The sequence below is a fragment of the Pezoporus occidentalis genome, unplaced genomic scaffold (genome assembly GCF_034315485.1).
Source record: "Pezoporus occidentalis ecotype Australia unplaced genomic scaffold, CSIRO_AGI_Poc_V1 ctg183, whole genome shotgun sequence".
NCBI lineage: Eukaryota > Metazoa > Chordata > Aves > Psittaciformes > Psittacidae > Pezoporus > Pezoporus occidentalis.
Window position 1 is genome coordinate 1,925,577 of NW_026913673.1, and position 26,032 is coordinate 1,951,608.

The following is a 26,032-nucleotide window of genomic DNA, read 5'->3' on the forward strand; positions in this document are numbered from 1 at the left end:
GGTGGAACAGGAGCACAGGCTGGACCAACAGTGCAAAACCACCTTGTTACTAACCAAAGACTGTGTCCTAGTAAGGAAGCCTCTTAAAGAACATTGGAATTGGTGCCTCTGCTTTGCCATGGGAGGAAGAGGCCACAGCAGCATCCTGAGCTCTGTCAGCACCCAAAGCAAGGCTGGTACCTGCTAATTAGCCTGCTCCAGCAAGGCCTAAGAGCTCCCCATTAGCAGTTCAGAGCAGGCTGTCAGAGCCACGCAGGGAGAACAGGAAGGACCAGCACAAATCAGGAGAGTTTATGAGGATAACTTACATTAATTTTATCCTTTATAGGCAATAAACCTTTGCTGGTTCATTACTGGCCACTGTTAAGTTTTAAGGGAGTTTTTTAACATGCAGGGGAGGTGCTGCCTGTCCCTGCAGGCTTCACTGTGTGCTGGCACCTCGGAGGAAGTGAGGTAGGGTTTGGGATGTGGTGGAGTTGGTGATGGAACAGGGGAGGGGACACTTTCAAGCCTGGGGAGGCTTGAAAATACAGAGGAAAAAGCACATTGGAACAGCTGTGGCTGCCTCATCCCTGGCAGTGTCCAAAGCCAGGCTGGACACAGGGCTTGGAGCAAGCTGCTCTAGTGGAAGGGGTCCCTGCCCGTGGCAGGGGTTGGAGCTGGATGAGCTTTAAGGTCCTTTCCAGCCCAAACCAGGCTGGGATTCTATAAATGCATCCTCAAAGGGCTGGGGCAGTACCTGCTGCTACTGCCCATCTCCTCAGCAGGAGGCCACCAGCTCCTTGCCATCACATGATGAAGATGAACTTCCCTTTATTTGCTGCTTAACTTCATCAGCTGAAACATAGCAAAAGCAAGTGCCATTAGGTCAGAAATGACAGAGCAAAATACCCATCTGCAAGCAAAGTGATACTAAAGGTACAAAGCTGGAAAATAAAGAGAAAGGAGGAGTAACCTGCACACCCCACCAGTGCCGTATCTATAGCTTCACGCTGATTAAACAGCATCAACTGGGCTGTAGACTTACCCCAGGTCCTGAACATTAGAGAAATATTATTCTCAGAATTACCTGAAGTTTTATTTAATGCCATAAAAGCTCATTTTCGATGGGAATTAGTCCTGAAATAGATGACTATTAGGAAATGCTGGTTGATGCACAGCTCAGCCCTCCGAGGTAATGAACTCCAAATGGTGAAGTGCAGGGGAGGGGGCTGAGGGGTCTTTGGTGCCTTTCTGTGGGAGAGGTGGTGAACAGCAAGAACAATGAAGAAAATGCCTAATTTAGCACTGAAATGAGTGGAAGGCTCAGGATTTCCATCAGCTATTCCTCAACCAGAGCTTTGGGACTCCACAGACTGAACCCAAGCAAAGCTCCTCCCTTTTCCAAACTCCTCAAAGGGGAAGAGAAACTAAAACCAAAGCAACAAACATCTCCCACCCCAGAAGAAAGACAGAGCAGGGGAAAACCAGAGGTTTTATGGCTTTTACAAGGCATTTTCTATGAATAGAATTATTAGCATCATTTAATGAGAGATTATTCCCAGGGTCCCCTCCAGCCTGAACCAAGAAGATGAGAAGAGAAGGAGAAACCAGTAAAACAGAATCAGTAGCAAGGGGATGAGACAACAGCAAACCTCCAATTCCCTTTGGAAGTCCTCAAGCTGAGGGTAGAAAAGGAAATAACTCGAGGAGATAACTCTGCACTCCAGGTAATCTGCAGCCATCCTTACCTGGCACCTGGATGGGAAAACTGAGGTTCCCAAGGGAAAGCTCCACCAGATGATGCCTGGGAAGCACCTGAGCACTGCCTCCAGAGCTCTCACTGATGAATTAAGGGATAGGTTCATTCAGGAATCATTTGCTTCTCTGCAGTTCTGTTTAACCCTGCAGTGAGTCTCAGCACCCCCCCAGCAGCAGCAGCTCTTTAACAAGTTCCCTTCAACATTCCACTGTATAAGAGGGATAATAAATCCCATTTCCAGAAGAAACCAGGGGAAAGGCAGTTGGGAGAGGGAATCAGCTGCACTTTGGGACAGTTCAGCCCAGAATCGATGTGTTTGGCACCAGGGCTGCAGGGAGCAACTCTTCCACCCCAGCTCTGGCACCGGGAAGGCAGGCAGGAATTCCAAGATCCAAAATGGATGGTGTGAAGGAGGAGGAACCCAACCTGGGAAAGCAGCTCCTGTCTGCTGGGTAAATGTCATCTCTTGTGAGGTTGTCCTTTTTAGCTGTCTGTATAAATAAAGAGGCTCCCCCTCGGCTCCATCGCTCCCTGCCGAGCCGCCTGTGTTCATTGTAGCAGTAAATGGAGTTCTTTAAAGAGGTGCACGGGAGCTCTCGGTGCTGACGGACAGCATCGATCACACAGTAACACAGAGCAGTGTGGATGCAGGGCCTGATCCTGCTCCCACAGGGATGGGGAAAGCTCTGGGAACCTCTGACCTGAACAGGGCAAGGGTGAAGCCACCCCAGGAGCCGTGATGCCCAGAGCACGACTCAGCTCCTGTGCTGGCAGCAGCAGGAGAGCAGCAGTGGCCTCGTGGAGGCAGCATCCCTTGCAGTATCCTTAACAACATCCTCTGCTGCCTCCCTCACAGCATCCTTCATAGCATCCATGATGGCATCGTTTGCTGCATCCCTTGTGGCATCCCTCGCAGCATCCTTCATAGCATCCTTTGCTGCATCCACGATAGCATCGTTTGCTGCATCCCTTGTGACATCCCTCGCAGCATCCCTCATGGCATCCTTTGCACAGGGAACAGTTTGGCTTAACAGCCCTGGCTCCCCCATTGCATTCGTGTCTGCCAGCATCTCCTGCCACCTTCTCTGTCTTCACATAGGGCTGCAAAGGGAGAAACCACCGATGTTATCTCCAAACTCTACAACAATGCCAGATGTTGATTTACTTGATCGAGTTCCCATGCTGGGAACCAACACGGATGGATGTCCTGGTTTGCACCCTGAGGCTGTAGGTGCTCTGGGAGGTGCTCCTGGCCGGAGCCATCCTCACATTTCACCCAGTTGTAAGCAAATTATCACACGTGAGATTTGGAAAGAGGAGGTTTTGGCACCTCATAAACCCACACACAGTAAGGTGAAGCAGTCTGGAATCTACTACTCCTGTTAATACACTCTCTTATGTGACAAATAACAACATGTATTTATAAACATCTGTTGCTGCACAAATAAAAACAGTTCTAAAAGAGAAACCTGATATAAACCAGAATGACTTTTTAACTTTAGAAATTGAGCTGCAATCACAAGAAACAACCCATTTCAGATGGCAACAGGGACGTCTGCCTTGTCTGAAACACCAGCCAAGCACCAACCACACAATGAGCAGGAGGGAAAATGATCCTTAAAATGCCATGCAGGGCCTCAACATTGCCCTCTTCTCTCACCCTCCCATGGTCCTGCCCAAAGGGTGCCAGGGGCAGCAAGTGCCTGGATCCTGCCTCCAAGTATCCAAAGGGAAAGCACTGATGAGTGCCAGTGACGACTTCCTCATCCCCCTCCATGCAGGCATTGGTCTGGGCAGATGGAGGGACCACAGCGGCGTCTATCACCCATCCCAAAGACAGACCCTGTTTGGAATGACCAGAAAAGGGTGTCCCCCCGCCATGTGCTCAGTGCTCTGCTGTGCCCCAGCAGGTTCCTCAGGACAGCCCTGCTCCATCTGCATCTCTCATGGGTGGGATGGGCCATCTCCAGCAGCCACAGAGGACAGAGCTGGACCACGATGGGAGTTTCCATACCCAGCATGGCCACATCCTGCCCTGCAACATGCCATGGCTGCCCTTCACTCAAGACCCTCATCCTTGGGGTTCCCATTTTGCTTCCCATCACTTTGTCCTTCAGGGGGTCCGCAGGACCCCAGGGCTCATCCACGGGTGCAGGTTGGGCACCCATCCCTAACATCGGAGCTCCACCTAGCGCTGTGCAGCCCTTCCCACCACCAGCCTGGGAGAGGGGAGGTGGGAAACGGGGGGAAAGGAAGAAAATTAAAGCATATTAAAGGTGTTAATAAGCGACTTATTTAAACGGAGCATCACACATTGAGCATTAATCACCCCGCAGTAAAAGTGTAATTAAGGAGTCACTCTGCCTTCTGGGGAAGGCTCGTGAAGGCCGAGAGGAAACGGGCTCTTTATTAACACAAATTATTTTATTTGGCTAAAGGTAATAATTCTAAGTGAGGTCAACGGGACTCGTGTGCATGGAGCAGCGCCGGGACCCGGCCAGCGTTGCCATGGAGACTGAGCCAAGTTCATCCTCGCCGGTAATGGCTTTGCTCTGCCACCACCGCTTGGGATTGTTCCTTGGGAACAAACAGGCTTCGAGCCAGCAGCGGCATCTCCTCGCTGGAGAAATCCCCTGGGGATTTCAAGGGGGAGTTGGCAGAAGTGCCCTGTTGAAAGGGTGGAAGCATCGTCCCCTTCCCAGCTGCTCTGCGCCAAGGCTCATGGGATGGCACCCACCAGATGTTCTCCATGTGGGAATGGTGCTCCACAAGCAGGACCAGCACTTGATGTTCATGTTCTCCAGCACAGCTACAGCCCAGGATGGGTGTGGGATGGTTGAAGAACCACGTCCATCCCAGCCACGCAGAGCCAAGCTGGGGCAATTTTCCCACATCACCTTCCCAAGGGGAAGCTGGAGCTTTATGGGGCTGCAGCTTCCCTAGGGAACGCCACAAACTCACCATGCCAGGGATGCGACCCGAGGTGTTCTCCAGGCAGAAACACGTTTTTCTCCCCATTTTAGCTCAGCTCTAGCAAATGCATTTGATGTCCTAACGGGACCAAGTCACAGTGAGTCACTTACCTGTGAGCGCACTTCCAGGCTCCTGTAGCGCTGAGTGCAGGGCCCAGCATATTTAAAAGTACATCTAATTCCCTAAAAATCAAACTCTAATAAAGGCACGAGTAAAAGCCAGCCAGGATTTGGGCTGTAAAGCCCTGTTTTCCCAAGCACATTCCTCTGCTCGGAGAACTCATGTGTTATTCTGTCTCAGGCAGATTATTGTCTGAACACAGCGGTGATTTATCTGTCTCCCATGTCATGTCATCCGTTTATGTACAGTATTATATGTAGAGTACAGCATTAACATTTTACTATTATTCTTACCTTTCAATGCAAAAAGATAAGAGTGTAAATCTGGGAGACAAGGGATGTGTCACCAGAGCTGAGGCAGTGCTCCCGGCATCCTCATCCTCCTCCCTCTGTGCTCCGAGGCTCAGTTCACCACGGGACCATGCCTAAATGATCACAATGGGGATATTTCCAGCACCAACACGTGGCTTCACCCATGATCCCCCCTTAATAAAACCACCCCCTTTAATAGGAATATCCCCCTTCAGCACAAACATAACCCACCTCCCTGCCACACCAGAGGAGCAACAAACAGCCTGCTCACAACTTACGGGCCTAGTAACTTATTAGCACCTAGTCAAGATTAATCAAGCAGGGAAGACTAAAGCAGGTCCCTAATTAGTTGCTGATGATAACTATATTTGTCATCCTCTCCCAATTAGTCTACTGTACATTTTGGAGCTTAATTGCACCTTGTTCTTCATTTAAATGTCATCACGTGCATCTATTCTCCCCGTTCCTTAGGAAATTTGAGACAAATTTGACATTAAATATAGATTATCTTTAGATTTTCATAATTAACACAACTGAACCCTCTTTGGCCTAAATACATCTCCTTATGCTATAAATCTGGCTGGGCTCTTGGAAGCGGGTATCTCCAGGGATGCCATGGATGGGGGTTCGCATCTCCGTGGCACTGGGGTCATGCACAGGTGGCAGTGGTGGCTGCGGTCAGGATGCGGCCTTAGGATCCCCCGCAGAAGGAAGGGATGGGGCAGCTTTTAGGGTATTGTTCTTTCGGGGATTTTTGTCTCCATTTTCACGGCTGAGAACATCTTCAAGAGCCCGATTGTGAATGGTGGGTCAGGTTATGCCCAGGGAAAAGGGAGGAGACTGATTCACCTCCCTCCATCCCACTGCCACAGCGAGGGCAGCCTCGCTCAGCCCTCCCACCCTGCAGCACCCTTAGGACAAGACACGGCTGCTGCTCCACATGGATCGCACCCCGTTCCCGCGGATCCAGATTAGAGGATATTCAATATATTGATGTACAACAGAAAGCTCCAGCCACCATTAACCCTTGATTCACTGCCCACAGCTCCCTGGCAGGACTCTGCACCTCCAGCCTCCCCTGCCACCCAGCAAAGGGGTCACCAAGGCTGGGGTTACATCCAGCTGCAACACACGTGGGTGCCCTGCATCTGGTCACACGCCTGTTTGCTAACCTGGTGTCCCTGCATGCCATGGCAGCTTGGAGGGAGCAGCACCTGGGGAATGCTGACCATGGGCCATTCCCCACCATCATCACAGAATTCAAAGCCCCATCTGAGCACAGAGCCTCTCTCCTGCTATATCCAACATACCCCAGCCATGTCCCTACACCGAACCCCACTGCAAGGGACCAAATCCAAAGTGATGGCCCAATGCACTAGGACTGTAGAAGGAGCTCCAAGGTGAGATGGGATGAGCCGGGATGGGGGCTGCCCTGCAGTGCCAGCATTCCAGCCACTGTGTCCCACAGGGGTCTCACACTCACTGGCTCCCCGGAGCGATGCCGGGTACCAGGACACACCATCCATGTACAGGCAACACAGGAGCTGCTCCACAGCCAAACCTCTGCTCACACTGATCAGTGCCAGAGGCAGGGACCAGCACAAGCCCCACTGCCCACCCCAGCCCACCAGGACTGGACACAACCCATGGGGCACCCTCCTGGACACCCAGCAAGGTGTAGGAGCTGCTGATGCCCAGCAGCACTGCCCACAGCCCCTGCCACAGCGATGCTCTCACTGAGAACAGCGGCCAGGCTTACAAAGAGGAGGAAGGGAAGGGAAAAAGCAATGTATGTTCCTACCTGTCCCTTAGGAAGATGCTCAGCGCACAGATCATCCCTACTGCCTATTAAGAGCCAAAAAGCCCACGTTGGTCTATGCATTTCCCAAGTGCTCTGGGGCTCGGCACATCCAGCACAGGGAGTGCTGCCGCTCGCTTCCCCGGAGGAGGCTGCTGCTGCGCGAGTGGATAGGGAAGGAGAGGAGAAAGGAAAACTGAGGGGGGGAAATAAATGAATTAAATCAAGGAGTAGTCAAAAAGTGTATTAGAAGCAAATTTGGAAGGAAATCAATGGGCTGTAATTGGGTTTGATTTTTCTTCACGTTTTGTTTGGCTGGGGGTTAGGTACAGACTCCCCACATGAGCAGAGAGGAGAGATTAAAGCGCAGGGAAAGGTGCCGGATCACGAGCCGGTGGCCACCAAAGCATGACAGCTCCATCACCCTGTCAGGAGCACGGCAGGATCAACACAGAAAGGAATAAAGGGGAAACCATGCAGGGAGGAGACGGGCATTTGCTTATTTACTCTTTTAGCTGGTGCTTCCCTATTTGGCGCACAAACCCATCCTGGCAGCAGGATAGGGGTTGTGCCCAATGCCTGCCCACTGGTGCTGGGGGGACCCAGATGAGTCCTGCCCAGTCATACACTATGATAGTGATATCTCTAAAAGCATGCAAAAGGAATTCCATGTCCCTCTGGAAGAGATGCTCTGACACCCTCCATATACTGGTGTAAGCAGTGACACAGGTGCATGGTCACTGGAAAATGAGAAGAGAGATCATTTGTACCAATTCATTCCATGTCTCCAGAGAGCATTGATACATGCCTTTAAAACCACACTTGTTCCTGCTGGAGGTTTTAGTTCTCCTTGCCTAAATGGGAGTGATCCATACAGTGCTTGGGAAGCAAAGCCAAATCCCTGCCCAGCGTGGTGTGGGCTGCACACAGGGATCTTGGTGTGCATCATTATTCCTTAGGTCAAACAGGCCAATAGGAGGCTGAAGAACACTTCCCACACACCATGGTGTGGTTTGATGAACCTGAACTGATGGTGACCTTCAGCCCAGCACACCCAGAAAAAGCACCCACTGCTTTTCCCTTTGTACCAAACCTTTCCAGAGCTGGAGAGTTCAACTCCATGCAGCAGGGGGTTGGAACTGGATGAGCTTTAAGGTCCCTTCCAACCCAACCCATTCTGTGATTATATGACAGTGTTGAGCTCCAACCCTCCCTCCTCATCCTCCCAAGTTATGAGCTGTTTTTCCTTTTACCCTTTAACCTTGAAAATTAACCTAAAACACAGGGCCCTGCGCACATGACTTACTCAAATAAATTGCATCCTTAATTATGAACACCCTCGGCTCCTGTGTGCTCCAGGCCACGCTGCCCCAGCGGACACCCCCCTCCTGATGAGTGGTTATTGAACACACGAACAACAATCAACACTAATTAAATACTCAGCTGTGGAGAGGAGACAATGTTTATCAAAAACTGCAAGAGGAGGGGAGAGCATCTTCTGTTTGCTATAATTAGTTTGCAATATTCCCCAGGCGGTCTTGGAAATCGAACTCGGGTTTGTTCACATCTGTTTGGCACAGGCAGACAAAGGCCACTGCAGCCCTGGTCCCACTCTGTGTGTGTGTCCCCATCCCGGACTTACATCCCCAGTGAAGCACATGGGGTGCAGCACCCACACAGCATCACTGCAGCAGCACTTGGTGGCAGAGGAAGGCTGCCTGCTCTCCTCATCCCCTCTCTGTGGGTGTCACCAACGGGGATGACATTCAAGGGGGAATGGGTCAGTGGAGGTATCCCAGCACATCGGGGTCAGCGGCAAGCAGTGGTCGGACAGGAGGGTGATGGCACAACACCTTCCCTCACCACCCCCCCATTAAAACCAAACCCCTCATCGGGAGGAAAAATCATCTAAATGCAAATTTATACCTTTATAATTCTTTAATTCCGCCGTTTTCAGCCAGGGAAGAGCAGGACGAGGCCGTTAATTTCCCTCTGTCTCACGTTATTACCAGCTTAAAGATCTACTCAGCGGCAGAGGACAGGAGTTAGAATTTCCCTGAAGGAGGGGAAATAAGGCGATTAGTGATCACCAGCCTCTGGATGCTGAAGCCTGGGACAGCTCCAGATAAGAAAACGCTGGTTTCATAGCGTGTACATGAATGAAGAACAACAGGAACAACAAAACCTCTCCGTCATACTCCACACTCCGATATTTATCCAAGGGCTGCTGAACCATCCCCATCCTCTAGACCCACACTAGTATCGCCCGGCTTCCTACGCACTGTGGTAGTACAAATAGGCCAGCGGTGAAACTGGGTTTGCTAAAACACCAACCTCAGGCAATGCTCTGGAGTTACTACACTGGGAGTAGTGGTGAGCCCTTTGCACACACGCCTATAGAAGCTTCTAGACCTATAACACACACTGCCATATATATAATAGACACTTATAATAGCAGTATATATATATAATATACTGCTACTACTCATAGGTGCCCCTGCACGCAGACACAAGGCATCCAGATGGACACAAGTGCCCTTCTCAAGTCTATTCCACTACAGTTCATCTTTCCAAGCACTGTACATGATTCCGTATTAAAGAACATTCCCTTTGCAGCATCATCCCCAGCCTGACCCTGGGGCGGCTGCATCCCCTTGTGCTGGGATGATGCTGGGGTGATGCTCAGCACGAGCCCTGGGGACACCCCCACCATGGCACCTCCTGCTCCCGCCAGCAGCCGTTGCTTCCCAGCCTCATCCCTGTTCGATCCATCAATACTGGGCACAGTCACTGGGAAGGGCAGCCCCGGTCCTGATCAATAGCAGCAGCAGCCGCTGGCCCCGTGGGTGCTGCACTTGTTGAGTGAGGCTGCAGTGGAAGAGAAGAAACCACATTGAATACATCCCTCCCCCATACAAATGTGATGGAGCAGAGGGGTAAAAACATCTTTTAGTGCCTTGGAGAGGATGAATAACACAAAAGCAAGTGCTGGGAACTGGGGAAGAGCAGCATTCAGGATGTGAGCACATCTGTATCCCCGCTCTTGGGCTTCATCTGATGCACCTGACACCACTTATAACGAACAAGATTTGGTAGTAAAATACACTGGAGAGAAGACTGAAGTTCAGCACAGCTCAGTGGTGCTGCTGGACCCCAGCCCTGTGCATGTGGGGGTGACAAGGGCTTCATCTCCTCTTGCTCTAATCAAGAGCAAAAGTTCACTGGGGATCAGGACACAGCAAGTTTGGAGGTTACAATACATAGCAAATCGTGTTTCCATGGTGTTTTTCATGCCAGGGATCTCAAACCAATTCATTCATTATAGAATCCCAGACTGGTTTGTGTTGGAAGGGACCTTAAAGCTCATCCAGCTCCAACCCCTGCCATGGGCAGGGACACCTTCCACTAGAGCAGCTTGCTCCAAGCCCCTGTGTCCAACCTGGCCTTGAACACTGCCAGGGATGGGGCAGCCACAGCTTCTCTGGGCACCCTGTGCCAGCGCCTCAGCACCCTCACAGGGAAGAGCTTCTGCCTAAGAGCTCATCTCAGTCTCCCCTCTGGCAGGTTAAAGCCATTCCCCTTGGCCTGTCCCTACAGGCCCTTGGCCAAAGCCCCTCTCCAGCTTTCTTGCAGAGCAGGAATGAATTCGCGCTCCTCCCTATGAGACATCAGTGTGGATGGGAAGGGGTTGGCACAACACAGTGAGCCAGGATGAACCAGGATGGTGACAGAGCAGAAGCTGCTGTTGTGGATGCACTTCCCAACTCAGCTCGTGGCATCAGCACTACAGCTTTATATAACCAGGCTGAGGAATCAGTACATTGCCCTCACGCTCCACTGTGATCTACCCTAAATACCTACAATATTTCTGGTACTAAACAATCTCCAAGACTCATTTCTTCAAGCAGCAGCAGATGGTCAAGAGCATTTCCTGAAATTGAACTTTATAATGAATTTAGGATCGAAAAGAATTTACATAATAATCTGGTTTAGATTCTGATAGGGAAGAAACCTACATAGAAACTGCTTCTTTTCAGCTCTTTGAGCTAAAGTATAAATCTCCAAGTACTTTAATTATAAACAAACTTCACTAGCCCAGATCCACGAAAGAAATTGAAAAATTAACTACCCAGAGAGGCTCAAGGCCACATGTCAGGCTTAATTCATCAGCGGGTTTACCTCTCGTGACCCAATGGCAGCAGCAGGATGCTCAGGGGCCGTGCCTGTTGCAGATGAGTTGAGATGTGGCTGATGCTGTCAAGTCCCCATCAAACTGTATGATCCACACCGGCTCAGCTCAGGCTGGAAACGTGTGGAGCTGGCCAAAGGCAAAAGCTCTTGGAACAGGGTGGAATTATGGCCCTTTAATGTATTGCTATAGGGTGTCCGCATGCCAGGAATGGATGGAGGGAAATGAGAGGGGAGGGATGGGAACAGGGGAGATTCAGGTTGGATATAAGGCAGAAGCTCTTCCCTATGGGAGTGCTGAGGCACTGGCACAGGGTGCCCAGAGAAGCTGTGCCTGCCCCATCCCTGGCAGTGTTCAAGGCCAGGTTGGACACAGGGGCTTGGAGCAAACTGCTCTAATGGAAGGTGTCCCTGCCCATGGCAGGGGGTTGGAACTGGATGAGCTGTAAGGTCCCTTCCAACCCAAGACCACCCTGGGGATCAGCTGTGCCTGGATCCTACTGGAGGAAGCATCTCCAGAACAGGCACAGACACTGGGAACCAGGTCCCACTGTGCCTTCCTCTTGCTCCCCCCACAGACACAAGGCTGTGAAGCCCCTCAGGGATCATCTCCCCATCGTGGCACCCAGCACAACCCCGGCAGAAACAGCCCCATGCAATGGGATGAACCCACCACGGGGGCAGCCAGTGATGTCTCCATCCTCTCAGAGGTGCTGGACCACAGGCAGATGCTGCTTCCTCTCCTCACTCCAGACGATGCAGAGGGCCTTCCCTGTTAGAAAAGCAAATATTTAGTGTAGATAAGCAACGCCGGGAGCGTTCTCCCCAGGTAATACTAGTAACTAAAATAATCACATCCACTTTGCTGGTTTAATTTTATATTTCCATTTCTACCTTATCTTTTTTCTGCAAGCATCATTAAACCCCACCATAACAAAAATACATGAACTGTTATTCTTTCAAGAGAAGCCATAAACCACCTCAAAGCTTTTCAAGCTTATTCTTATCTCGTACATCTTCCCCTGGTTCTTCCTTTTTTTCTCCCCTCCCCTTCATGCATTTCAGAAAGGTAGTTTTCCCTAATGTTAAGAATAGTTGCATTGAAAATGAGATGCTGCCTCTGAAAAGCCCCTCTGGAGGATTAAGTAAGTAAAATATAGCCAGAAAATAAACTGGAACCTCATTAAAATAATTTTGCAAGGAGAAATCCTACTTTACAATAGGTTTTCAATATCACTTAGAAAATTCTTAGAGTCATATATGTTCTTAATTCAGGACCTTCCATTAAAAAAGACATTACAGAGGGAACTGAAAGGCCATTTAGTACCCTTGTTTATATAAAAATGCATATTAGGCACAGATGCAATCTCCAGCAAAAGCCCTGTGATACAGTTTGAATAAGCTCTGCTCTGCTGAGAGGTGCTAATGAGGGTTGGCAAAGCTGAGAAGGCACCGTCAGACACCCCCCCCCCCATCTATTCTGCTGGGTGACACAAGCCCTCAGCATCATTCCTGCATCCCCCTTGCTCTTACTCTGCTCCCTACTTGTGAATACCCTGTGCCCGAGGTGGGTTTATGGCACCAACTTGCTCCAGACTCAGTGGGGAGGGATGGGGTTGCAAAACTGCCTGATTCACCCAATCTCATAGGAAGGAGCTCATGTGCCAGGAATTATCCCAAATGCAAAAGGGAAACTCTCCTTGCTGTAATTCCATGGCATATATATATTTCATGTATGATGCTATGCCCACACATTGATTGAAGCATGCTGGTGGGACAACCCCATCCTGCACCACCTGCAGCATCGCTTCACATCCCTTACTTGTTCTCGCGCCAGGACCCGCTCACTCCTGTTCCCACTCCCAATCCCAAGTCAGTACCAAAAGACCCAGCCCCAAAGTACAGAGGAAAAGGCATACTGGAACGGGGTGCCCAGAGAAGCTGTGGCTTCCCTATCCCTGGCAGTGTTCAAGGCCAGGTTGGACACAGGGGCTTGGAGCAAGCTGCTCTAGTGGAAGGTGTCCCTGCCCATGGCAGGGGGTTGGAACTGGATGAGCTTTAGGGTAGGTGCTGGCACACCTGGGCAACACCTCTCCAGGAGCCTGAACCCACCTGATCAGGCAGATGTTTTATCTTCTTCACAAACCCCTCAAAGGCAGCTTTAAAATATACAAAAGAAAGGACATTTATACCCAACTGCAGCTCTGCAGCTTCCGTGGTCATGAAAAGGGAGCCGTAGAGTCAGGGCTGAATCCATGGGATGTGCAGGATGCAGGATGTTCAGCTTCCCAGAGAAAACAGCTGAGCCTGCCAAGCATAGGAAGCACTGCTGAGTTTGCAGCTTCTAAAACAGGCCAGTGAGAAACAAAATTGGCAGGTTTAACTCTGCATCAATTCAAAGCGTGTCGTTACATTTTAAAGTATATAAAACTATTGATCATAAGCAAGGCAGTTACTTCTGCCTGTATTTAAAGCCACATGGAGGGTGATAAGGAGTCACCACTGAACACACCCAGCCCTGGTGCAGGAGGGGGCAAAAACCTCCATCAGAGGGAAAAGCTCATGAGCGTGGGGTCCTCACACATGAGCAAAATACAGCAAAATAGAAAATAACAAAGAAAATAATGGAAATTGCCAAGCTGGGGACAGTTCTGAACATCCTAATTTACAAGAATCATGGAATCGTTTGGGTTGAAGGGAACTTAAAGCTTCTCCAGCTCCAATCCAACCCCTGCCACGGGCAGGGACCCCTTCCACTAGAGCAGCTTGCTCCAAGCCCCTGTGTCCAACCTGGACTTGAACACTGCCAGGGATGGGGCAGCCACAGCTTCTCTGGGCACCCTGTGCCAGCACCTCAGCACCCTCACAGGGAAGAGCTTCTGCCTAAGAGCTCATCTCAGTCTCCCCTCTGGCAGGTTAAAGCCATTCCCCTTGGCCTGTCCCTACAGGCCTTGCCCAAAGCCCCTCTCCAGGTTTCCTGTAGCCCCTTTAGGCACTGGAGCTGCTCTAAGGTCTATTCTCCAGGCTGAAGCTAAGATACAGGTGATCTGCAGATGCACCCCCAGAGAACTGACAATTCCTTAATCTCCAAAGGTTTCAGAAACCATCATACATGTAATTACTATTCCATTGAAAACACACGAACTCCTTCATCAACCTCCAAACCTCCATCATTTTGAGTTGAGCCTTGAAATAAGTGCAATAATCCTGAGCCTGAAGCCTAAGGGAGGTTAAAGCACCTTCCCTTGAAGCAAAATAACCCCTGAACCTCCTGGTCAGAACCCCCCAGCCCTTAGGATGAAAGAGATCAGTGCAAATCCAGAGCTGTGTGGGCGTTACACACAGCACAGCCACTGCAGAGACACCAAACCTGATCGTACACGATATTTGGGTAGCAAGTTTTGTAGAGAATAAATATCACACTTCAATTTCATGGTAACTTAGGAGGGTTTACTGGCAAATACCATGGCTTTTACATGGTTCTACCAATTACTGAGCAATTACATGTAACCTAGCTCTGGAGGACATACAGTAGGGCTATAATGTATTCCTCTCTCCGTTGAAAAGGCAGCAGTTAATAGAAAACAGACTCTCATATTATAAACCCGTCCACAATATTCCTGTGTGACATTATTACAACTCCACATCGATATGAAACCCAAAGCAAAGCCTCTCTTCCCATTAACACATCACTTGTGGGATGATCAATAAAAATACACTTTAAACCGCACCGTGTGTTGCTCCCCACAAAGTTTCATTCTTCAGATTCAGCAGTTGGTACCTCAACCCCTGTGCAATTAAATCCCATTTAGCAGCACTGACCTTCTGATTTGAACTCATTCCCCCAGCTCGTTTGGAGTTGAGCAGTGCTTTTAAAGAGGGAAACCAAACTGTCTGCGCACTAAGGGTGGGATGCACGGAAGCCGTCGCCGGGAAAGCTGCAACGGAACAGGGAGAGGAGAAAAAGGGAATGGAAATAATAGTGCCAGCACATTTTAACATGTTGTAGCATATTTGTAAACATCATTAATCAGGGATTAGCAGATGGTGATGTTAATTGCACCTGTGGAAGTAACAAGACCTCGAGGTTGATTACATTTACAAACTGGGAGTAGGGCTGTGGCGCAGCAGAGGATTCCTCACTACCGGCGAGGAAGGGGCTCTGTGGGCTCCTACACTCAGCAGCACCCCAGGTTATTCCCTTCAGCCCTTCCAAGCTCTGCAAGGAGAGGTGTTCCCTGTCCCAAATCCAGCCTCAGGAATCCTTCACTGCAACCCAGCGATGGATTGGATGGGATGGGATTCCTCCCTGTGTTGTTAATCTGTGCACTAAAGCAAAACCCAGGGCAGGAGTTTCTCTTGCAGCCAGGCGATTTGGGGAGATGAAAAGGTTTGTGCTTGCCCCTGTCTGAGCACTAAAAGGCCGAGGCTCTGCACGCATCTTCTGACCCAAGGGGGCAAATATTGTGCCACTGTGCTCAGAGACACTCTCATCGTTGAGAAATCATTTTGGAAGGGCACTGACTACATTTTAAACTCCATTTGGTAAATAAGCCTCTGCCAAGCAGCAGGGAGGGAAGAGCTGACTTTCACATTACACACGCACACTTTATTCATATCTAAATATCAAAGAGACTGTATGTACACACAGAAGTAATCAGGAAGCATGTTTTGATCTTGCTGATGTACACAAGAAATGACAATTAATGTCCTCCTTTTATGATACAAAGCTGGGAGGTTTTTACAGTTACATTACAGGGACGATTATAGGGAAGCTTAAGGCTAAAAATAATGAAAGACTATAAAAACTACATTTTAACATTTAAAAATACCCAGGAAATTAACTGGAGAAGTGGGCAATGATCCAATTAATGGCTCGCATTTATTAGATATGGGGCAAGTCACACAGCACAAAGCTCCATCTCCAAAGGTGTGAGTGCGCAGAGGTCCCTGTGCTCCTCACAGGCTTCAGCCTGAAGCAGGAGAAAGCATCATCCATGGCAGATGCACCCAAAAGCTGGCCAGAGGGGGGATCCCAGTGAGACAAAGTGAGGGCAGAACTTCCCACTGAGGGAAACAGGCTACATGGGAACAGCAGAGCCACCCAGAGTGGGATTACTGCACTCACAAGAGCCTGTATTGCAGCTCTCAAGCAAAGAAGTCTGAGCTGCAGCCCTAGTTACACGCTTAAATCCCTGTCTCTCAAAAACCAAGCCTTATGCAACTGCCTGTAATCCTTGCCTGATACTCCAGTGCCGAGTCAAGGTGCTCCATGGATACAGCAGCTGCACAAGGAAATCCGCAGGGGAGTCGCAATGTTCGATGGACAAATGGGAACTTCCATGTACCACATCACCCTGTTGGGAGAACTGCTGTGGGCATTGAGGTTTCAAAGGTTTTTGGGAGCTTTCTACAAGTAAAATAGCTGCGCCATCGTTACTTACCTGCCTCCTCATTTGGAGTGGCTGAGAATAGTGTGTTTCCCAAACACACACGATGCCAGTAAAGTGCCTCTTCTGTTAAAGTACTGCTCAAATAAGAAAGAAAGTAAAAGGAGAAACAGCAGTTCCTATGAAATTGGAAATGTATATACTTACCTATAAGTCAAGAATACAGAAATGGCTTTATCCTCATCCCTGCTGCTCCAGAGGAAGGATTCAGTCAGCCTCAAGTGCGGAATCCTTCCTCTGAGAATGAGCAGATCTGAGCCACGGGCACCCTCTGCTGGGGTACCCAAGGTGAGAGCTGTGCAGCGAGGCTGCTCTGCAGCCCCCTGGCCCATGGGTGATTTATTTCAGCATTAAAATAGGGGAAAAGGGAAGAAAAGGCACAATTCAGGCCACAAAACGCAAGAGATGTCACCCCAGTGATGCCACTGTTATTCAGTGGCCAGCTTGCCTTCAGATTCGGACAAAGCAGCCCTGTTTGCCACAACTGCTGTCATTTCACAGGGATTTGGGGGTTGTCCTTGGAGGGGGCAAAGGGGCAGACACAGCTCAGGATATGGGCACCCATGCCAGGCATCCTCTCCATCAGAGCCACAACCACACAAGTGAAGACTCAGCACCTCTCAGGAGCTCCATGTCCTGTCTCATCCCTACCCCAGGCACCTGAGGCATCCCCAAGGCCAGGCGTTCTGAGGGAGACATGTGAAAAACCTCCACATCCACAGGCGGGTTTATAGACTTCATTTAGCTGAAAGGAAAGTCCTAATTAGTCACTGTGAGTGATTTACTTGTTCATTTGGAAGGGGGGAAGGGGGAGACTGAGCTGAATTGTTTGAAATTATCCCTAAAGGGCACTGTAAATTAAGTGTTAATGAGGAATCCTATGCAAAGGGCCACAGCAGCTAAATAAAATAATTAAGGTGCTAAGTGATAACATTCATTTGGTTCTCAGTAATTCAGCCTGGCTTCAACCAGGATATCTGCAAATGAAGGCACCCTCACCCCACTGCTCAGCAGGATGGTGGTGCTGGGGCAGCCCAGCACCCAGGAGGATCAGGTCTGCCATGGACAGGAAAGTTCCCTGGAAGAAGAGGAATTCCCGATTTCCTCTTCCCACCTGCAGGAAGTGCTGTTTCACTAGTCACACTCTGGATTTATGTATGACACAAAAAGGACTGATCCAAGTCTACAACCAATCTTTTTGGAGGCTTTATTGCAATGGGCAGTGTTTTTTCCCCACTACAGCTGTTTTCTAACAGCTCATGTCCATCTTTTGGCAGGGCTGCAGACCTGTTTACAGACATCCAAGCACCAACAGGTAACAGAGAAACCACCTCATCATGAGGAAACTGCTGAGTAGTCCCAAATCATACCTGGCTCTCACCAGCACCCTCTCGGCTGCTAAGGGGTGGTGGCCTCAGGGCACTCTCGGAGGCAGCAGTTTCTCACCGAGAACCCAAGTTCTCTCCACAGCACAACCAATGCACAAAGTCCTCCACGCAACAGGCACAAGTCTCAGCCATCACCACGAATTTTACTGCAAGAACTGAAGGATATGGCTGTCTGCTTTAAAAAACTACCTCTGCCTCCCTTCCTTGCAGCTGCTCCTCCGAGGTGCAGGTGGGAGGTGGTACCCAGTACACGCAGCATTAAGGCAGGGTTCTGGCGGTACCGTGTGTCAGCCAAACTGAGATCAAGTCAACGTCTCTCCCTTGTAAAAGTTGCAGCAATGACGAAGACCCTGGAAAGGGCACTTCCATATCCACACCAACAGAGCACCGAGCAGCTTCCACCACCGAATCGAACATTTCAGTCACCGTGCCTCAGCTTTTGGCTGCAGATGGAGTGCAGGAGAATACCTGTAGCAAAGTAAATAAATAAAGATATGTTTTAAACCACAAGAGAATCATTCTGCAGGGCTGGAGGTTTGACTTTTAAATACAGAAAATGGTACTGTGATGCCTTTGTGCTTGGAACTGTTCTTACCAGTAGCAACAGAGACATTCAGTGATTCGATCCCAGGGTGAAGGGCTCTGCCAGGGGGTATGGCCAGCATCCGATGGCACAGGAGCTGTGTCTCTAGGGACAGCCCATCCCCTTCACTACCTGCAGCAGAAAGACACTCAGGTCAGCTCACGGCTGCTGCTACATCCCTTCCCCCTCCCCCCCCCCCGAGTACAGTCCTTACTAATGCTCTGTCACAAGTACATCCTTGGCCCAAAGTTCACCAGCAACCTCACCAACTCCCATGCAGCAACAGCCAAGAACCACCAGAGGCGAGAGGGGCACCTTCGTGGCCCACTCCAGCTCCCCAGATCTGTTGTCCAGTATGTGAAGTGGTTTTGAACAATACCAGTGCACCACACCTGCATGCAGAGCATACAGCACAGACCCTTGTAGCCTGAATGCAAGCAGCCACTGTGCCCACAATACACGAGCTGCTGCCAAAAGGATGAGGCAGCCAAGAGGCCATGGGTCTGATCTGGTCCAGCAAATCCCACATCCCTATTGATAGTGACGGGTTCAGCCTTTTCAGCACACAGTACCACCACCTGGGTGCAACTTGTGAATGCAGACAGTTTAACCAGAGGCTTCAATTGATTAGTTGTTAAACCATCCAACAGCCCTGATATGTTTGGGCTGATACACTGGTGAAACAGAGTTGAAATCTATCCCAGCTCATTAATAGTTGTTTGACTCACACTGTCACAAAGGGAAATGGAAAGGGAGAGGCTTTAAACAATCCTGCACACAGACAAGCGAGAATGCAGAAGACCACAGACCTCCCAGCCTGCTCGGCTCCCCAAAGAATTCTTCCACATTCATTATTTAGAGCTACACAGACAGCTACATGGCTGCAGGAACACCAGCTCATTCCAAAGGCTCTGTGCTCACCCTCTGACCAAAGAGGCTCAGCAGGTTGGAAGCCAAACACTTTCCTTCAACAGCCCACCCCTGGCCCCAGCTGAAGCCCAGACTTGTGCTGGGACAGCAGTGCCAGGGCACACGCTGCCAACCAAGCGCTTCTGCACCTCTGCCTGTGTGACCAGTGCTGTCTCACCTAAAACAGACACTTACCTGAAGTTTTAGCAGCACTTTCTATGCCACTTACTCCTCCATAAGGCAAACAAAATCCCTTCTGGGCTAAGTTGCCACAAAACTCTGGTGCCTATTTACAGCACTTCCCCAGCAGATCCCTGTGTATTGATCTGCACAACACCCCTCTGACCACACACAGCAGGAAGATGTTGTCATTCCCATTTCACAGACTGGAATCTTAGTATCCCAGACTCAGTATCCCATTAACGCTGCCCTGATTTAACTAGTAAGGTGCACTTTGGGTAAGGAAAAGACTGCTTTGGGTAACACATCTTGCATCACCTTCCTGCATGAAATAAGCCATGCAGGCAAGAGCATCCTTTGGCTGAGGTAAAGTGAACCTCTAGAAAACCAAAATCTCACTATTTTCCTCCTGCTGTAAGCAGGCAATGCAGGCAAAGCCTGGGTGAGTTACCCAAGGTCACAGGAGAAGCCTGGGTTACACAGGAATGGAAGCCAGGCTTTCCACAGCCTGGCCTGCCTCTTTGCTGCTAAGACTGTGGTTCTCCAGGGATGCTTCCAGAAACGAAAACACATTATCCTACTTTTTCCTGATTCAACACAGAAAAGTTTTACAACTTACTGTCATATTTGCCTCATAAGCCTCTCAAACCACACTCTCATGGGACTCTCCAACTGGGACAGCAGCTATTGCCAGAGATGGGATGGCTCCTGGAGCCATCCTCTCCTCTCCCTGGTAAGAGTCTTACAATTCCTAATAAAGACAGTAATTTTGCTTCCAGCTTTTACAAAGCTTTTTATGGCTCTGGCTGCTTAAAATAATGAGGAACCATAAATTCAGGGCAAAAAGACTTGCCCAGTGTGACACAAATGAGGGAGTATTGACTGAATCAGATTAAATCCTAGTTTATACTGGTGAACAAAACCACTTCCCACTTCAGACCTTTGACTCCCATCTCTTAGCTTTATCCTTCACTGACAGCCCTCAAAGAGTAGAGCTCGAGCTTGGACAAGATGATAAACCAGGTTTCCTGCCCCATTTACAATTAACACCAGCGTAACAACTGCAGCTCCCAGTGCAGGAAGTTCAAATCCAGGTAGAAGCGAGAAGATAAACCCACCAATTCCACAAACAGCCTTAAACCCTGAGCAAAAGACTGAAGGTGTAAGAATAAATTACCCAGAAGCTCTTCTTACACAGACGTTTAAGTGCTCCCAATCTGCTCCTGTTCACACACAGCTCCCAGTCTTTCAGGCAACCAGCCTGCCTGTCACATTCAGCAATGACTCCAGTGCAGACAACATTAAGCTGGACTGTCCAAATCACTCTCTGCCAAGCCAGCAAGGTGCCAGGAGGGCGAATTCAAGTCTGCAAATGCTTAACTTACAAGACAATCTGTGCAGTGCTCGGGAGCTCATGACCAAGCTGAATTATCTCTGCTGCAGCTACGCTACATATTCAGATGTAGGATGTTTCTTCCAACAACCTCAGCATCAGATGACTGTAATGTTCAATTTTCTTTTCAGCCAAGAGTTAGTGCTCAGCAGAGAGTTGAAATCATTACCGCTGCAAGGTCCAGGAGGCTCTCCTCATGCATCTACCAATCAGCCTCCAATCTCCCCTGACAAAAGGATAGTTGGACTTTTTCCTGGAGAAATCTCTCATAACTCAAGGTAATGACACCACTGCCACTCTTGCCCCCATCCTCTCTCCTGGTGTTGTCATCATTTCTGGGATGCATTTCTTTGTGGTCCATCAGCAGCGCTGCCAGCCTCCCTGCTCCCTTTGTAATATAGCTCCACACATCTTGCAGAGATGCCAGATTTGCAGCGTTGTCTTGTCAGTATTTCTAGGAGTTCAATAAACATTTTAATTAAAGGAATCTCTTCTGAGCCAAGAAAACCCCAGCACGGGGCAGGATTACAGCCCCTCGATTGCTCATCGCCAGTGTGACACTATTTCCAAGTGTAAAAGCTCAAAGCAGCTCTTGTGCCAGGTGACACAAAGCAGGGGAGCTACAGCATGGCAACACAACGGTGCCTACAGCAGCACTCTGGGGTGAATTTCTTTCTCTAGCTGCCACGAGGCTGCTATTCCCCTTCGCTGCTGCACAAACCCAAACCCTGCCTACAAAACAGCACACAGGTCTAGCAGGGAGGTTACACCTCCTCCTGATGGTACCACAGCAGCCAACAGCTCCTGTTGCCTTCTCCTAGGCGTACAAAGCCACCACTGACTGGTCTCTGTGGTGGTCTCCATGCCACAAAGCCCAACTCTGTGTTCAGACCATTCCCAGCAACAGCTCCTCATGCTTCTTTCTGGGCACAGGCACACATTCCTGTATTTTTAAAGAGCAAACATGACAGAGCAAAGACATGGCTCAGCTCGTCCTTCTAGCCCTCAGCACAGCAAAAGCAAACATGCACTTCCTGGGTCTCTCACTCAGGTTTGTGGTTTGCCAACACAGAAAATCCAGGTTCAAGATTATAGGAAAGGGCCAAAAGCACCACAGAACACAATGCAAAACAATAGCCTGTGGCTACACTGCCCCAGACCTGTCCTGCCACTGAAAACTGCCATCTAGACCCCATGCAGCTGCTAAATTCCCTGTTCAACTACACAGACTAGTTTGTTCCTGCAACGTGTTCTTCTGGCTCCCTATTTCATTTGCAGCCAGATCATTCCATTACTTCTTTCTCAGCTCTTCATTTCCAGACCAAAGTGTGATGTGATGCAACAAACCCACAACTAGCTTTGGAGTGAAACATGACCCCTGTTGCTTCCTCACACGTGCACTTCCACCAAGCCCAAAGCTCAGTGAAATGCAATACCTATTACTATAATAACGGGTTTATTCCACTGAAATTCTGAGCAGCTGATGACAGGGATATTCTCTGCATCCTCAGGCTTGCTGACTGTTCCCAGGACTTCCCAGCCTTCTGCAGCTTTAGCCTAGAAAGAGAAGAGAAATAAATGTTAAAAACCTGCCTTCTTTTCAAGAAAAAAGAAAAAAAAAGAAACTAAGCCATGTATATAAACACATTTGTTTTCTCCAGCAATAAAAAAAGCTTTTTTTTCCCCCATAAAACAGTTTTAGGAAGGTTTGTTTTTTTGCCAGGAAAGCACACAAAAAGAGTAGTGTTAAATAAAATACCATGAGGCTAATCCACAGAGCAATGCAGTGGAAGTTCTCAAGTGCAGGCTCAGCCATCAGAAGCCCATGGTAACGTTTTCAAACACAAGTGCAAGTAACCTCAGATGCCAAAACTCAGCTCATACAAAAGGCAGAGCACTCAGTGCCTCACATACCCAGAGAAGCAGCTTTCCCTCCTGCTCCTTAGTAAAAAGAGCTTTTATTATTTGTCTTGGAAATCCATTTTAACAATGAAGGAGCTGCTGTTTCTTGCCAGCTTCATTTCCTTTGAAACTGGCACCTTTTATATTACATCACATTTGCACCAGCCAGGCAATGCCAAGGGTTGGGGGAGTGAACGTGGGCCCAATTACATGAACTGCTGCAATGGTTCAATATGTTAATAATTAAAGATTTACAGTCACAAAGTGATTCTTTCAGGTGTTTCAACTGAATATCAATGCGTTTGATGTAGCTTTCATTTCACCATCATCCTGAAAGTGCCACAGACCCATGTTTTCCCATATGCATTCCCTTTCCTTTTGCAGCACGTTCTGCAAAGGGTCCTCTCTCATCTCATCACATAGGAACAGGCAAAAACATTCCCAGCAGCTCACACCAGCACTGGTTTCTCCTCTCTGCTGGTCCAAAGGTTGCCCAATGCTGCCATCATGTGCCTGGGCCCTGGAATGCAACCTCCGACACAGCCAGGCAGGAGCTGCTGCAGGCAGCAGCGGTAGCTTCGGCCCCCGCGGAGAGGAAGGGACAAAGACCTCGTCTTACCGAGCTCGCAGCCTCTCAGGAGGCAGACACAGCGTTATCCTGCTCTCGCCATCTTCCAGAACACCCACAACTCGGACCCGTTTCCCCACCGTTTGGAATGGGGTTGGTTGTGCACACCCGTCAGAGGTGATCCGACAGCACAGACCACCGGCAGCAGAGAGGAATGCAGAACAGGAACACATGCAAATAGGAAATACTTTTCCTGTACTGCCTCTCTGTTCAACACGTGAAATATCTTGAGGTTTCTTCATAGGAAAGGGAAAAAAATGTGGATCACTCTACCTTCAAAAAGCTCTGGAGATCATCGGTGCTGTAGACATCGAGGACTTCCATAGCTCCAGAGCTAGCTTTGCTCACTGTTGGAGTCAGGGGGCAGCTGCAAGGGAAAAAAGAAAGGAAAAGCATCATATAAAAGTAAAAAAAAAAAAAAATCCAGGAGAATTTTTGTTTCTCTGTTTCCTTCTGCAGCCCAATTCCAACTAGTCCACTAGATATCTTGCTCACTATGTAGATGTATTTTGCTATGGAGAATAGAAGGGCCCAGAAATTAACCCAAGAAATAGGGTGCAGTTTTATGCACCGATGGACAACTGAAACACAAAGTGGCTTACAACAAAGGGTGCCCAGGGAGGTTCCTTTCCAGCCTGGAACACCACATCCCACAGCCTCCCTGCAGAGTGCAGCACAAAGCAGCAGCTGCCCAAATTCAGCTCCAGCTCAGTCCTGGAAAGCCCTCTAAAGCAGCTGTCGAGCAATGCAGGCTGGAAACCTCTTTGAGAGCTAGTAGGAAAAGACAGAGAAGAGCTGAAGGAGCAACCAACCAGCCCCATACCTGTTCCTCCGGCTTGTCACCACTCTGTCCACCCCCAAGAAGTACGCAGAGCGCAGCAGTGCCCCCAGGTTCATGGGATCCTGGATCTGCTCCAACACCAGCCAAAGAAGCTGCCGGTTCAGGCTCTCTTCATCCCTCAAATCAGGCTTTTCAGCTTCCTCCAAACTCTTGAAACGGAGAGGAGTGGCCTCCAAACAAACTCCTTGGTGGACCTGACCTCTGCAAAGAGCATCCAGCTGCTTCCTGTTGACATAGTGCACAGGGACTCCCCGGGCCGTGGCCTGAAGGACAAACTCACTCATAAGAAACTGCCGGGAGCCACTGCTCTGCTTGAGGAACAACCTGAACAGGTCCCTTCTCGACTGAGAGAGGGCCAGGGAACACGGGGAGATCCCAAACAAGATCTCGGAGCCTTTAGTCCTTGCAATGACCAGAGGCTTTCTCTCCATCCTCTTCCTCACCTTCCACAAGCTGCCTTCCCTCGAGTTCCACAGCTCCCCGGCTGCAGGGGCAGCCAGCCTGGCCCCTCTGTCTTTGGATCTATGCCCTGGTCTTGGTTGGCTCTGCGGGGCCAGGCCCTCAGAGGAGGTGCTGGAAGCTCGACAAGCCCTAGGCAGGGCTGAAGGGTGAAGCCGACCGCCACCTCCCACAGGGCCCGGTGCTGCCTCAGGCCCACCTTTGGCCGAGCAGCCCCTCAGGCCCCTCCACCACAGGCCGCAGTGAGCGGGTGACAGCCCCGCGGCCCTCCACACGCGGGCCGTGAGCTCCATTGGTGCCCCGAAGGCCCTTCCACGTGGGACAGGTACCCACGGGCACCGGGGCAGGGCACCCAGACCAGCCCCGACCGCGGCGGCAGCACCGACACCGCAGAGCCCCGGACCGCTTCCGGGTGGGCACATGATAGCACCACCGAGACGGGGTGAGCCGCCCGCCGCGGCAGCGCCGCCTGGCGGTGGGAGGGAGCGGACGGGCGGTCCACACGGCATCCACCGGGAACCGGCGTGTCTGCTCCCCGCCACAGCCATTGCATTAGCAAGGTCATTCCATTAGCAAGGGCAGCAAAGAGCTGTTTTCCCTCTGACCCCATTCCCAAAGGTGGGGTGTGCTCAGAGAGGCTGTAAAACCCACAATGGGAAAAAGAGGGGAGATTGAGAAAGGGCTCCAAGTGTGTCCAGCATGCCCTGCGGCTCCCCAGCTCACTCCTGACCTGTAACTCCAAAGCAAAATGCTGCTCTTCTAATTATGTGCTATTTTCTATCCATCTTTTTTTCATAAATGGGTAGACAAGGGGCAGGCAAACAAGGAACCAGCTCATTCACAGCAACAGGTTTAGGGCTTCCAAGGGTTTGTCCCACGGGAAAACATACCTGCACGGACCACGGGGGACATGCCACAATATGATTGCAGGAGGATTTTGCAGAGAGAAGCCACAGTTTTTTTTTCATTCCTTTTCCATACCATTACTCTGAAGCATTAAGTTACATCAGGCCTCAAAAAATACCATGAAATTGCCTTTACAGGTTCAAAGATCTTAAGTAAAATCTTGTTTTTCCTGCTGCTTACTAGGGCCAGCTGTGCTCATGGTTCCTTCCCCACAAAAATGAGAGCTGAGACTACTCACCTCATCCCAATCTGCCAGATAACG

At 49.7% G+C, this 26,032-nt stretch overlaps 1 protein-coding gene and 1 long non-coding RNA gene across 6 annotated transcripts; both read right to left on the bottom strand.

Moving 5' to 3' along the window:
- Nucleotides 1-585: 585 nt before the first annotated feature.
- On the bottom strand, nt 586-16,601 carry LOC134162195 (uncharacterized). Of its 5 annotated transcripts, none has more exons than XR_009964237.1 (8): nt 14,954-16,601; nt 8,870-8,999; nt 8,250-8,386; nt 6,947-7,101; nt 5,128-5,258; nt 1,731-2,842; nt 956-1,035; nt 586-837 (listed from the first exon to the last, which is right to left on the bottom strand). It is a non-coding gene; the product is annotated as an uncharacterized LOC134162195 (long non-coding RNA). The 5 variants fall into 5 exon arrangements; XR_009964234.1 differs by lacking the exon at nt 956-1,035 and having other exon boundaries at nt 589-837; nt 1,731-1,822; nt 2,168-2,842; XR_009964236.1 differs by lacking the exon at nt 956-1,035 and having other exon boundaries at nt 587-837; nt 8,250-8,331.
- A 1,173-nt stretch (nt 16,602-17,774) lies between these two features.
- MRM1 (mitochondrial rRNA methyltransferase 1) lies at nt 17,775-25,388 on the bottom strand. The gene is made up of 5 exons (XM_062615783.1): nt 24,388-25,388; nt 23,838-23,931; nt 22,471-22,591; nt 18,565-18,684; nt 17,775-18,437 (listed from the first exon to the last, which is right to left on the bottom strand). Exons 1-5 carry the CDS (start codon nt 25,371-25,373, stop codon nt 18,388-18,390), a joined length of 1,371 nt encoding a protein of 456 aa, XP_062471767.1. The 5' UTR covers nt 25,374-25,388; the 3' UTR covers nt 17,775-18,387.
- Nucleotides 25,389-26,032: the final 644 nt, after the last annotated feature.